Source organism: Danio rerio, chromosome 4 (assembly GCF_049306965.1).
Source record: "Danio rerio strain Tuebingen ecotype United States chromosome 4, GRCz12tu, whole genome shotgun sequence".
Taxonomy (NCBI): domain Eukaryota; kingdom Metazoa; phylum Chordata; class Actinopteri; order Cypriniformes; family Danionidae; genus Danio; species Danio rerio.
The window spans coordinates 4952501-4967500 of record NC_133179.1 but is presented as its reverse complement, the minus strand read 5'-3'; the positions used below and the strand labels follow the sequence as shown (position 1 = coordinate 4967500).

The 15000-nt window shown below is 32.7% G+C and overlaps 2 protein-coding genes across 3 annotated transcripts in view; both read left to right on the top strand.

Moving 5' to 3' along the window:
* The window catches only part of LOC101885512 (apoptosis facilitator Bcl-2-like protein 14), a 9982-nt gene extending 8826 nt beyond the window's left edge, over positions 1-1156 (top strand). The window contains exon 5 of the mRNA NM_001328001.1: positions 673-1156. Within this exon, the coding sequence (NP_001314930.1) occupies positions 673-711 (39 nt within the window). The 3' untranslated portion in view covers positions 712-1156. The remainder of the gene's footprint in view (positions 1-672) is intronic.
* A 2188-nt stretch (positions 1157-3344) lies between these two features.
* Positions 3345-15000, top strand: part of rassf3 (Ras association domain family member 3) — a 65282-nt gene continuing 53626 nt past the window's right edge. Inside the window, exon 1 of one of the 2 annotated variants that reach the window (XM_005164499.6) lies at positions 3345-3952. In XM_005164499.6, coding sequence (XP_005164556.1) covers positions 3532-3952 — 421 coding nt within the window. In that variant the 5' untranslated portion in view covers positions 3345-3531. Of the gene's footprint in view, positions 3953-10697; positions 10886-15000 lie in introns of those variants that run through there. The other variant, XM_017355449.4, reaches the window with a different exon arrangement.

The window sequence follows — 15000 nt, the reverse complement described above, 5'->3', positions numbered from 1 at the left end:
ATATATATATATATATATATATATATGAATATATATATATATATTTATATATATATATATATATATATATATATATATATATATATATATATATAAATATATATATATATAAATATATATATATATATATATATTTATATATATATATATATATATATATATATATATATATATATATATATATATATTTATATATATATATATATATATATATATATATATATATATATATATATATATATATATATAGCCAATAATTTATAATATCAATTTAGCCATATATATATGAATATAGCCAATAATTTCTAGTGCCATTAAACCAAACAGTTTTATTTAATGGACATATCCCTTAAAATAAGATTTTGGTCAACAGAAATGTTTAAGGAATATAAAGATAATGCATTTAAATTCAAATGAGTATTGCAAAAAAAAAAATAATAATAATATATATATATATATATATATATACATTATGTTATATTGTTTTTGTTTCTCTGGATTTTTTTTTTCTGTTTATTAAAATTGTATTTTTTTAGTCGGTGACAGTCTGGGAATTTGATAATTGGCATAGAAGGGGATTTTTTTTTTCGAATTTTACAACCCACTGATGACAGGAATGAATCTAAAGTCACGCTGCCATTTTTTTGGTTGTTGTTGTTGTTTGTCTCACAGGGAGAAGTTGCAGATGAATCAAAAGAGGAAGTGCATTGAGTTGTTCTCCTCATATCACAGACATCATTCTCAGGTGCACGGTCACTTTATTTAACATTCAAAAGGACATTATTGATGGCAACAGCTGGAATCTATTCTGCCATCTATCCCACAAGTTCATCTCAGGGCGAGAGTTTACACAGCCAAATGTAAACTGATGATTGGAAAGTGTCTTAAAACATGCTGCCTTAACATCAGTCTGTACTGGAAAATGCATGCGTTTACATGTTAAGACAAGGAAATGATCATTCCTGTGAGGACTGTTATTATTAATTATGCTTATATTTTGCTCAAATGTTTTGCTTTAGTTATTTCTCTGGATTCAAGATATTTATTTTCATAATCGTTTTGAGCGTATTGTTGTTTTTTAAGAGAAGTTGTGTAATATATGTGTGAATATTGTCAAAACAATGAATTCAACAATAAATGATGTTTGTTTTCTTTGTCTGCCGTTGTTGTTGTTGTTGTTTTTATTTTGTCATATATACTAGCTTTGGTTTAATATTTCCAAAGCATTTATTAGCCGTGTGGTAATGTTAGTTTTATTTATTGTTAAATAATATAACTTTGCCAATAAAAATTAAATATTAAACATCAACAGGCCAGAATAACATGATTATGATTGAAAATAAAAGTTATTTTAACTCTTAACTTTGAAGTTAAAACTAGTATTGCTAGTATTAAATATCAACATGTCTAAAAACACCTGCTCTAAATGACTATAATTTATGTGGAATTTCGAATGTCTTTCTGCATCATGATTTTACCACGTTAAAAATGTAAATGTTTCAGTCATGTCAACATCTATTTATTGTTCGTTCGTTCATTCGTTCGTTATATCTTTCTGTCTGTATATCTATCTATCTATCTCTATTGTTCGTTTGTTCTTTCTATTATGCTGTCCATCCATCCATCCATCCATCTATCATTTGTTCGTTCATTATATCTTTCTGTCTGTATAACTATCTATCCATCCATCCATTTATTTATCTCTATCTATTGTTCTTTTGTTCATTCTATTATTCTGTCCATCCATCTATCTATCTATCATTCGTTCATTCTATCTGTCTGTCTGTCTATCTATATATCTTTCTATCTATCTATTGTTCGTTTGTTCATTCTATTATTTTATCTATCTATCTATCCATCCATCCATCCATCCATCCATCCATCCATCCATCCATCCATCCATCCATCCATCCATCCATCCATCCATCCAGCCATCCATCCATCCATCCATCCATCCATCCATCCATCCATCCATCCATCCATCCATCCATCCATCCATCCATCCATCTATCTATCTATCATTCATTCGTTCATTCTATCTGTCTGTCTGTCTATCTATCTATCTATCTATCTATCTATCTATGTATCTATCTGTCTGTCTGTCTGTCTGTCTGTCTGTCTATCGTTCATTTTATCTTTCTGTCTGTATATCTATCTATCCATCCATCCATCTATTTATCTCTATTGTTCGTTTGCTCATTCTATTATTCTGTCCATCCATCCATCCATCTATATCATTCATTCGTTCATTCTATCTGTCTGTCTGTCTATCTATCTATCTATCTTTCCATCTATCTATTGTTCGTTTGTTTGTTCTATTATTCTGTACATCCATCCATTCATCTATCTATTGTTCAATTGATCTATCTATCTATCTATCTATCTATCTATCTATCTATCTATCTATCTATCTATCTATCTATCTATCTATCTTTCTGTCTATGTTTCGTTCTATCATTCTATCTATCTTACTGTTTGTCAATCTATCTATCTACTGTTCTGATGTACTTAATATCATTCTATCTATCGGTTCTGTATGTAGATCGTTCTATTTATTTGCTTTCATTCTGCTTTTCTCAAATGTATAAGTAGTTAAGCCATAAAGCTCAGAACTTTCAGGTAGTCTCATTTATTTTCTTCACTTTGTACATCGTTCTTCATGTTAACACTATAGTTAACACTTACTATGAGTGTTTTGTAGCATTATTTAATTGTTTGTACCATCTCATTTAATAAAAAAATACAGCTGTTCATGTTATTTCATGAACTTTTCATTTATAACAGAATATACACAAAACAATTCTTCAAACAAAATACATTTCATCATGATCAGCAAAATATTTAGGCTTCTTATCCATATACACTTAAAATAACAAAAGAATTTCAAGTATTTATGTCTAAACCTATATATTAAAATTTACATTCTGCAAGAGTAAAGCGTTTTAGTTGCTTTAATCAAACTTCTATGCTGATGTGATCTACTTGACTGGGTTAAAGTTGTTTTTATATTTACAGGTTTGGATTTTCTTCTTTATATAATTTTTTTAATATAATTATAATATATAATTCTAAATATATTATAATTAATTTTTAATTGTTTGCAAATTCTAAATAAGGAAATCATATTAGCATCCAAACACTATCAATGTTTAACATAGTTCACTGTCAGTTAACTAGTGCTAATGTGGTTTTAAAATATGCATACTTGCATGTGATTTCTGACCGGATATTCAAAGAGGCAATGTAAACAATGCAAGATGAACATTCAGGTAAAGCGTTTTAGTTGCTGTAAGCACGCTTCTTGTATGCTGATGTGATCTACTAACTAACTCGCCTGTGTAGGCAGTGAGTGAGTGAGTGGCTCAGGTGAAACATGACACGCGCTCCTGCACCTGTCTTACCTGCTTGAGCACAAACTCCGCAGCTAACTTCTCTCTGAGTGTGAGCCTGAGAAATGTGTCTCATCGCAAAAAGCTCCAGGTTTGTCGGATCTTCGGCCGCGGGCGAGTTTCCTCGGGGTAGTGCGCGGTCATGATGCATCACAGTCGGAAATACTCTCCTCCGCGACACTGCGCCGTCGGGTCCCCGCTGCCACAGCTCAACCGATTACCGACCTCCCGTTTAGAGGAGGGCGAGCCAGCAGAGAAAAATTCGCCGAGAGCCAAATCCAGAATGCGCCACGCCAAGGTGAAGGCGCGGAAAGCTGCGTCTCCCCAGCGGCCGCGCGTCTCTCCAAAGCCCGCGCCGGTGGTGGAGAACGGAGGAGCTGGACAGCGCTCCAGAAAGAAGGGGTTTAAACCGCCGGACGTGAGGACGATTTTCGAGCCTTCGGCGAAAGACCCGCGGGTGAAAGAGGAGCGAGGAGAGGGACACGCGTTCAGCGAGGACGCGGCGCACGCCTGGTGCGATGTGTGCTGCTCGTATATCTTACAAGGCGGCCTGACCTGCACAGGTGAGTTATGTCGTTCTGTACAGTTGATGTTCTATATTTTGTCTATCTGGATTTTGCAACGTTAATTTTTTTTTTATCTATGTATTGTTCTGATGTTCTATCTATCATTCTATGTCGTTCTGATGTTCTATCTATCATTCTGAATATTGTTTTATCTATCATTCTGAATATCGTTCTGATGTTCTATCTCTCGTTCTGATGTTTTATCTATCATTCTGATGTTCTATCTATCATTCTGATGTTCTATCTATCGTTCCACCGTTCTATGTCGTTCTGATGTTCTATCTATCATTCTGAATATTGTTTTATCTATCGTTCTGAATATCGTTCTGATGTTCTATCTCTCGTTCTGATGTTCTATCTATCATTCTAATGTTCTATCTATCGTTCCACCGTTCTATGTCGTTCTGATGTTCTATCGATTATTCTGAATGCCATTCTGTTTTTTTATCTATTGTTCTGAATATTGTTCTATCGATCATTCTGAAAATCGTTCAATCGTTCTGATGTTCTATCTATCATTCTGAATATCGTTTTTTCTATCGTTCTGATGTTCTGTCTATCAGTCTATCTATCATTCTGAATATTGTTCTATCATTCTGATGTTCTATCTATCGTTCTATATATCATTCTGAATCGTTCTATCGTTCTATATCGTTCAGATGTTCTATCTATCATTCTGCATATCGTTCTATCTATTATTCTGAGTATAATTCTATCATTCTGATGTTCTGTCTATTATTCTGAATATCGTTCTATCTATCATTCTGAATATCGTTCTATCATTCTGATGTTCTGTCTATTATTCTGAATATCGTTCTATCTATCATTCTGAATATCGTTCTATCATTCTGATGTTCTGTCTATTATTCTGAATATCGTTCTATCTATCATTCTGAATATCGTTCTATCATTCTGATGTTCTGTCTATTATTCTGAATATCGTTCTACCGTTCTGATGTTCTATCTATCGTTCTGAATATTATTGTTCTATCTATCATTCTATCTATCGTTCTGATGTTCTATCTATCAATCGGACGTTCTATCTATCATTCTATCAACCGTTCTGAATATCCTTCTAACATTCCATCAATCGTTCTGACATTCTGAATATATGTCATTCTATTCATTGCCTCATTCTTTTATGATTTTACAGCATAAAAAATGTAATTGTTTTTAAGTCATGTTAACATCTATCTATCTATCTATCTATCTATCTATCTATCTATCTATCTATCTATCTATCTATCTATCTATCTATCTATCTATCTATCTATCTATCTATCTATCTATCTATCTATCTATCATGCTGTTGTTCTGATGTTCAATATATCATTGTGACGTTTGATAAATCGTTGTGTGTATCGTTCTATTCTATCCTTCTATATATTATTCTTTCGTTCTATCTATAGTTCAGTCATTCTGTATGCAGTATAGTTCTAACATTCTGTATATCGTTCTGTTTATCATTCTAAGGTCCTTTTTTATATATCGTTCTATCATTCTGTATAAGTTCTAACATTTTGTATATGGTTCTATTACTCGATTGTTCTCTCTTTTGCTCTGTATATCATTCTAACATTATCTATCTATCTATCTATCTATCTATCTATCTATCTATCTATCTATCTATCTATCTATCTATCTATCTATCTATCTATCTATCATATTTCTGCTCTATATTAATATATAATCAACATCATGTCAACACGGTTTTGCTACTTCATCTTATTCCCATAACTCCATTTGTTTATACAGCATTCAGTCTGATGGTTTAAGATGTAATGTAAGTTGAAATCATTTGTAGTATTTAATTAGACTCAACTTAAAATTGGAAGCAGCAATGATTTGTTTTACAGACTCTTCAGTGTATCTATGTAATATGTGCAGGTTATTTTTGATATGAAGCCAGTTTTCACTATTGTGCTGTTGGTCAGGACAGTTACTGTGTGCATTGTGGAATAGAAATTAAAATTCTTACATTAATACACCAGCTCTGCTCATGTGTTTTAAACTTCCTCACGTCACATGCTCATCTACAGGTATGTGGACCGACTGGTTTGGGTTTAAAAATCATTCCTGTACATGTGTCACAAAATATGTCCAGTAATTATACATGACACATGGCGAAAGGATAGTGTACTAGTCATAACTCATTTTTTATCAAATCTAGAACTCAAATGATGTGTGCACTGAATATTTCAGCTGGTCTCTAGCAGTCGCATTTTCATTTCTGGCTGAATGCATCGCATTGTGGCTGGAAACGTTGCTAAAAATCATATGCAAAGCATTATCTGCTTTCACATCCATCCACATTTGTTTTGTAAATTTTGTATTCCTAAAAACAGACATGATTATATGACTACCAGACCAGTGTAATGCAAACACAAACACACACTCTTTTTTTAAATGTTTCACAAATGATGTTTAACAGAGCAATGAAATTTTCACTGTATTTCTTACAATATTTTTTATTCTGGAGAAAGTCTTACTTGTTTTATTTCAGCTAGAATAAAAGTGATTTAAAGCCATTCTAAGGTCAATATTATTCGCTCACTTAAGCAGTTATTTTGATAGTCTACAGAATAAGCCATTTTATACTATGATTTGCCTAATTACCCTATCTAACCCTACCATAATAACCCAGGAGGGCTTATAATTCTGACTTCAACTGTAAATATACAGTCAAACAAAAAGTGACATGTCCAAAATTATTCATACCCTTTGCAAACTGTCTATGGTAAAATCCAAAGCTCTATACACACACACACACACACACACACACACACACACACACACACACACACACATACAGTATATATATATATATATATATATATATATATATATATATATATATATATATATATATATATATATATATGTATATATAATGTATATAAATACACATTACATTACATACGACTGCAAATAATTTAAACACTGTAAAAAATAAAAAGTTGAGTTAACTTAAAACTCTAAAGCAACCGACTGCAAAGAAATTTTGACTTTATTAAGCTTCAGTGGTTGAAGTTGTGCCAAATGTTTTACTTAAGTTGACTGAAAAGGCCGTTTTAAGTCAATCAAGTATACTTTATGGAATAATTTGGCACAACTTCAACCACTGAAGCTTTATAAACTCCAAATTTCTTTGCAGCCGGTTGCTTTACAATTTTTAAATTAACTCAACTTTTTGGCTCAAATGAAGAAATCAAAATTCAAAGTCGCCTCTACTGATTCTTTTTTTTTTACTTTCATTCAACAAACAGTTCCAAACATGAAGGTAAATAGTTTTTTTATGAGTAAATTCAACTCTGAGCTCAAAAATATGTCCACCTAACTTACAATTTTAAACTGAGTTAACAATTTGTTGGATTTTTTACAGTGTAATTATCCTGAGTAATTGGGAAAGTTGTTTTAATCAACTCAACAGATGAATAACAGATGCTCTTAGCGGTTGGTTTGTGGACAGTAATGGCTAAAGGCTGATTTATACTTCCGCATGCTGTTGCTCTGCAATAACACTTATGAAACACTAGCTGGCAGTAGGTTTTTATGTTCCTCTGTGTTAAGTTTCCTCACAGGTGTTTTGTTTTTTCATAACGCTACAAGTAGCTAAAACTCACTTATTCAGGGGTGGGAACCAGCAGACGTGCAACAACTTTAATCATGAGGTAAACACAAAACAAAAGTTTCCATCTGGAGCTCCTTCACCGGATTCGACACTTGTAAACACTTGCTCCCTCAGGCTTGCAGCTCTTAGCACCGCCCACACTCGTCACCACCACCAAGCCGACCAATCACAGAGCTTGCGCTACAAGTCATTTCACTCGGAGGCCATCTTTGACATGCCTCTTGGGCTGTATGCTCGGGCATTCTGTCTGAATGGGGAAACATCAAATACTTGCCAAGCTTATGATTACATTTCATATTAGGTATCACCAATAAATTAAACAACAACTGTGTCTTTAATTCAATTTCTAAATGTTCTTATCACACAAAATCTGCAGAAACTCACATCTAGTCCGCGCCCCTGCCCTGGAGAATTGTCATTCTACAGCGATTGCTGATTGGCTTCTGTATTAGAAGGTGGGCTTTATTCAACATATAGCGATCGCTGATTGGCTTTTGTATTAGAAGGTGGGCTTTATTCAACATATAGTGATCGCTGATTGGCTCCTGTACTAGAAGGCGGGGCTTCATTCGCTATATTGACAGTTACACTTTTCCCCATTTAAAAGTAAACGAGTGACATGTGTTGTGTATTCTATAGTATCTGACCATGCTTCGTTGCGACATGTAGGGAAATTGAGCGAGAGGTGTGCGTCAGCATCAGCCACAGCGAGGGCTATGCGACCGCACAAAGGCAGCGCCGGACGAAGAAGTATAAATCAGCCTTAAGACAAAGGAACAGCGGCTGCACATTTTGGCTGCTCACAAGTCAGTAAAGAGCTAAAAGACCATATCTAAATGTTTTGAAGTTCTACAGTGCAAAGTATTATTAAAAAATACCAGACGTTCTGCTTTGTGAAAAATCTCAGCGGACATAGCCTGAAGCTAAAAGTGTTTCTTTTGGAATTTCTTCCTAATGACAAAGTTGTCAAAATGATTGCAAAGGTTTGCATTTCCAGGCCCTTCAAGCATGCTGCTGTGCGTAAATGAATAGCTGAAATGCATAGAAATGTTTTAGTTTAGTGCATGTGTTGTGTAAACTCAAGCAAAGTTTTTGATTCAATCTGTTTCCACAAAAAAAAAAAAAAAAAAAATGTTTTAATTTATGAAAAGTTTAGCAAAAACACTGCAAATGATCCACAAATACTAATAGAAACCATGTATTCTGGATGCCAGATCAGAAAAAAAACATTGTCATTTTTTAATCATCTTATTTTATTTTATAGTTTGCACAGAGACAATAATAATGGTATCATTTATAAAAGCAAATATGTTAGGACTATTTTAAAAGACAGATCCTAAACTCAAGATCAATGATTGACCAAATTGCATATAGGTTTTTAGTTTGGCCCCTAAATTAGACCAATGTCTTTCCTCCTCAGTGTTGCTCTCTGTGTTTGATGCCTGAAGTGTTCAGGTTGTCCATTCACCAGTGTTAACCGGAATGGAACAACTGGGCAAAGGTAGTCTTGCTGTTGGACTGAAGTGATCAGGTAATTGAGAGTGAGAAAGTCACCGGCTCGGCTGATTAGCTTGAAAGCCTGTTTTTGTTGGAGCAGCCATTCCATTTGAATCTGAACTAGCCTGTCATTTAGTTATTAGTGTAGTTTAGTGGCTGCCTGCAGATCCTGAAGTATGAGTCCAGTGATGCATTCATACGTTGCAGTGTCTGTGTTGATTTTCTAAAGGCATATAATGAGTTTATGATGGTCATGAGGTTAGTTTAATGTTTTTGTTGGTGCACTGATGGGGGTTGTTTACATGGATATGATTAATTGCTGTAGCTTGTCGTATTTCGGTTACTATAAATTTAAATAAATCAGAGTTGGCAATGTTTAAAAAAAAAAAAGATAAATAAATTAAAAAATTAATATATTCTGAGTTACTTTTATTCAACCCACAAGTTTAGTTTAGTTTTTGACCAGAAATGACACAGGCTTATAAGATAATAAGATGATGTAGAAGAGGCATTATTGTACAAATACATTTCAGCTTTTATTTACCTTTGAACAAAAAAGTGGCAATTAGAACTTGCCAGGGGTATTAATAGTTTCAGGCTTGACTGTATTTTCATTAAATAGAATTTAAGTAAAATTAATTATATAAAATATAAAAAAAAAACATAATCTGATAATCTAAAAGAATCTGTCATGACAACTAAGTTGCATTGCTAAAATTGCCTAAATGGAAAATATCTACAAAATAAATACATATAACAAAAAAGATAAGAATTATTTAGCTTTTAATTTATAGGAATTTCTATAATATATGTTTGATTCTGGAGGAATTCGTGTGTATTTTAGTTTGGCTGGAATAAAAGCAGTTGTTACATTTTATATATATATATATATATATATATATATATATATATATATATATATATATATATATATATATATATATATATATATATATATATATATATATATATGGGTTTCCTCCGGGTGCTCCGGTTTCCCCCACAGTCCAAACACATGCGGTACAGGTTTCCTAGTGACGGGTTGCATCTGGAAGGGCATCCACTGCATATGCTGGATAAGTTGCCAGTTCATTCCACTGTGGCGACCCAGATTAATAAAGGGACTAAGCTGAAAAGAAAATGAATGAATCAATTAATAAATATCAGCAATGCTTATAATAATCTTAGACTTAGCCAAGTAAGCTAACACTCATAATAATCAAATAAATGTTTAATGTAGTGAAAGTAAACCTTCATTCTCTGTCTAGTCTACCTAAGAACTAAACTCTACCAAAAAAAGAAGAAAAAAGAAGGAAAAATCCACCACTGTGGGTCTCATAATGCGTTTGGCCCTGTTAGCCTGCTATTTGACACCCACCTGTCGGCCCCCGTAATGTCCATCTGTGTGTTTGTGTAGCACAGTGGCAGTGAGTCTAGAGAAGACACACCGTCTCGTCACACACACTCACAATGGGCTTCACTTAACCAGCTGACACATGGAGACAAATGCACACACACACACACACACACACACACACACACACACACACACACACAAACACACACACACACACACACACACACACACTTAATATGATGCAGGTTAGTGCTGAAGGGAACTCATTTTAGTGTTTTGGAGCTGAATGGAGACTTGGTGCTGTTCAGGACGGGACTTTAAGTCATGGGTTTGGCGAAAGGGTTTGGAAGGACTTTAAGAAGGCTTACTAGACTCCTCTACCGCTTCCCGAAAGCAATGCGATGCTCCGGACGGCTGGAAGTTAGTCTGCTGTGGAGGTCATCCGGTGGGTTTTGATCAACTCTTTCTGTGCACTTTACAAATGTCTGTCAATCAACAGTTTCAGTATTAAAATTGGTTGTGGATTGCATTATGGGATGTTGATCTGAATAAACTAAATTGACCATAGTGTATGAGTGTGTGTATGAGTGTATGGATGTTTCCCAATACTTGGTTGTGGCTGGAAGGGTGTCAGCTGCGTAAAACATATGCTGGAATAGTTGGCAGTTCAATCCGCTGTGGCAACCTCTGATAAATAAGAGACTAAGCTGAAGGAAAATGAATGCATATGAAACATGCATTTGGCAGGAATTATACTTTTAGCTATCACTTATACTTAACAGTTCAACATCAAAAAAGAATGATATTACTGTATTATACTAGTATAATACAGTAATAAATTCTTATATTAATACTTGACTGTATTATTAAGATTTATACTGATCTTAATCATTATACTGATTTAGTTATTTACACTCATCATTTTGTTTTTTGCTGCTTGTTCAAAGTACTTATTTAAAATGAGCTGAATTAACACAATTCTTGAGTTTTTTTGTTGTTGTCTGCTTTATGTTTAATCCACTTAAATTTGTAGATAACTTGATAGATTTTTGTTGGGATGAGATGAAGGATGGTATGGAAGCCAGCATTTCTTTCCAGTGAACAAAAAGTCAACATGTAATTACTTTCTTATTATTTATTATCAAGTTATTTTGTTGTATTTTTATTATTTATTTAATTTTATTATTTTATTAAAAATATAACATTTTATTTAAATTTATTTTAAATAAAAAAAATGATCAAAATTTTATTGTTTGTACTGTCATTTAATTTGGCTGTGTGTATAGTGTGTACAAAAACACACTTAAAAGTGTAAACAAAAAGTAAAAATGTAATTTTTTTTATTATTTATTAAAATTTTATTTTATTTGTATTTTTTGTTTTATTTTATTACATTTTATTTTATTTAGTTTATTTTTACTTATTTTTATTTTGTTTTATTAAATTTTATTAGAATTTATTTTAATTTTTAATTAAATGTATTTTTATTCAGTTTAATCTAAATTATTTTATTTTATAAAATGAAATTGTATATAATTTTATTTAAATTTATTTTACATTTAGTTTATTTCTTTTTTAATTTATTGAAATTAAATTATTTTTTATTTTATTTTATTAATTTTTATTTTATTACATTTTATTTTAATTTTGATTAATTAAATTTTTTAATTTAAAAGATTGTATTTAATTATTTTATTAAATTGTTTTTGTTATATTTTATTTTAATTTAATTTTATACATTTTATTTTATTTTGTTTATTTTTAATATTTATTTATTTCGTTCAATTTTAATATGAATTAATTTTTATTTTATTTTATGAATTTTTATTTTATTACATTTTATTTTTAGTTTAAATATTATTTTTTTATTTCATTATTTTTTATTTTATTTTATTAAATGGTATTTTATTACATTTAATTTAATTTTTTTTAATTGAATTGAATTTATTTAAATATATTTTAAATTAAATTAAATAAAAATTTTTATAATTTTACTTGCATTTATTTTGGCTGTTAATAAATTACTGAAGTGTGTACAGATAAAAAAAAAAAAGACAAACACTTAAAAGTGATCTCAAAACCGAAATTAAAATCAAACTATGGTGCGTTTGTGTCCATAGTAAAAGTTAGCAAATTTGTAAGCAGCTACAGATTGTGAATGACAACCAGGAAGAAGAAAAGCATGAAGATCTGTAATCAAAGATCTAAAAAATGCAACTTCTGACGTCAAAACCAGCAGTTTGTGAACATGAACTAGATGTTGATTTCATTCAGCTGGAGGAATCATTCTTTCACAATTGCTATTTTTTAAACACTTCCTCATAACATCCATGTGCAAACCATTTCAAATCTTTTCTGTTTCATGAACCACATCCCTCAAAGTGACCAAATAACATCCATCTTCATTGCCTATTGTTAATATTTATATTTAGCTTCTTTTTCCCTCATCGAACATCTCACAACAGAAAACAGAAACTGACCAAATAAGTAGCCGAGCCTGTTCTAGCTCACTTGATCCCACAGATAACTATTCTTCTGTTTTTAGTCTGTCCTGTTTTGGGAACAAGATAAGAATAGAGATTCTGGTGTTGTTTCACATACGCGTGTCTTCATTCCAGCTCGGCTCCATGCTGGGTTTAGATCAGACTGCTGAAAAAACAGCCGTCCTGAGGTCACAATAACACCCGCCTGTGACAAAACAACCCCAAGATTACCCTCCATTCTTCAGCAATCACTACAGTCATTCAGTCAATGGATCTTAAACCGATTAGCTATTTAGCATGTTATCGTGAAGCTCTTCTCACATGTGTGTCGAGTGTTTAGACTCCTTCACGGCAGGAGTGTGAGCGAACATTTTAGTGCACTCGTCTGTGTTTACTCAGGTGACTGTTAATAATAACAGTTCATCTAAGGATATTTAAAGAGCTCTTATTATGCAAGAATCACTTTTATAAGAGGTTTAAACATGATTAAAAGCAGCTTCAAATGGTAAAAAAGTATTATTTTTTATTTGTTTATGATCACACTTGATTAAAACTATCTGGAGAAACACTTTGATTGACATTCTCCCTTTGTACATGTCATCAGAGGAGCAAAGCCCCGCCCATTTGTGACAATCTCTCCCTCATTAGCATGTAATCTAATCTGCCACTATGCTGACACACAGGCATCTGTAGCTCCGCCCTCTTTTGAAAAGAGCACAATCTCATTTGAATTTAAAGCGACAGTCACCAAAACGCCACAGCTAGGATCAAAGTCTAAAAGGGTGGCTACGTTGCTGCCGTTAACGTACAAGATAGTGAATGTGATTCAATGCGCAGATAGACTCATGGCAAATTTCTGTTTCATTATTTAATTATATGTAAATATAATTTGGAAATGCCTTAGAAGTACAAACTGATTGTGGCACGGCGGCTTAGTGGTTAGCACAGTCACCTCATAGCAAGAAAGTTGCTGGTTCGAGTCCCGGCTGGGTCAGTTGCCATTTCTTTGTGGAGTATCCATGGTATCCTTCTGTTAGTGTGGGTTTCCTCCAGGAGCTTCGGTTTCCCCCACAGTCCAAACATATGTGCTATAGGTGAATTAGATTAACCAAATTGGCTGTAGTGTATGAGTGTTTCCCAGTACTGGGTTGCAGCTGGAAGGGCATTCACTGTGTAAAACATATGCTGGATAAGTTGGTGGTTCATTCCGCTGTGCCAGCTTGATCTCACGAGGAAACGTAAGTATTTACTGTTTTGTCAGTTTAGTGGCTAATTCGTACGAGTTCAGTCGTACAAAAATGTACGATTTTAAAAAGGAGGCGTGGCACCTAACCCCACCCCTAACTCAACCGTCATTGGGTGATGAGCAAATCGTAGTAGATTGTACGAATTAGATTGTACGAATTCATACGAGTTAGCCACTAAATCAAAAAGTTACGAATTGCCGTGAGATTGTGTTGGCTGTGCCGACCCCTGATTAATAAAGGGACTAAGCCGAAGGAAAATGAACGAATGAATGAATGAAAAAATAAAATAACAATAAATTAAATTAAATTTAATTAATTAATGAACAATAAAAATAAAATAAATTAAATTAAATTAATTAATGAACAATAAAAATAAATTAAATTAAATTAATAATTAAATATAAAATAGTTGAGAAAATAAATTTAAGCAATTTAAAATAAACTAAATAATGTAACTAATTTATTTAGTTAAAAAATAATTAAATAAATTAATAATATAATATAATGAAAATAAATAGAAATAAATTAATAATAAAAGAAAATAAAGTACAATTAAATTTATTAAAAGTTTATTACATTTGGACTTTTTGTCGCCAGATCTTGCTAGAATAAACATCGAATAAGAAAATCTCTTTATCAATGAAATAACCCACACAGGCCCGTGCAGAGACTGTCCAAAGGGCATGTGCAGGATAAATTTTTGGAAGAGCGGGAGGGGGGGTTTGGGGGGGGGGGGGGGGGGGGGGGGGGGGTGGTTGTTGTCGCACGCGTACTCAAGATCAGTGTTGTCGTGCGCCTACTGAAGGGCGGGACGGAGGGTGCGTCGCGGG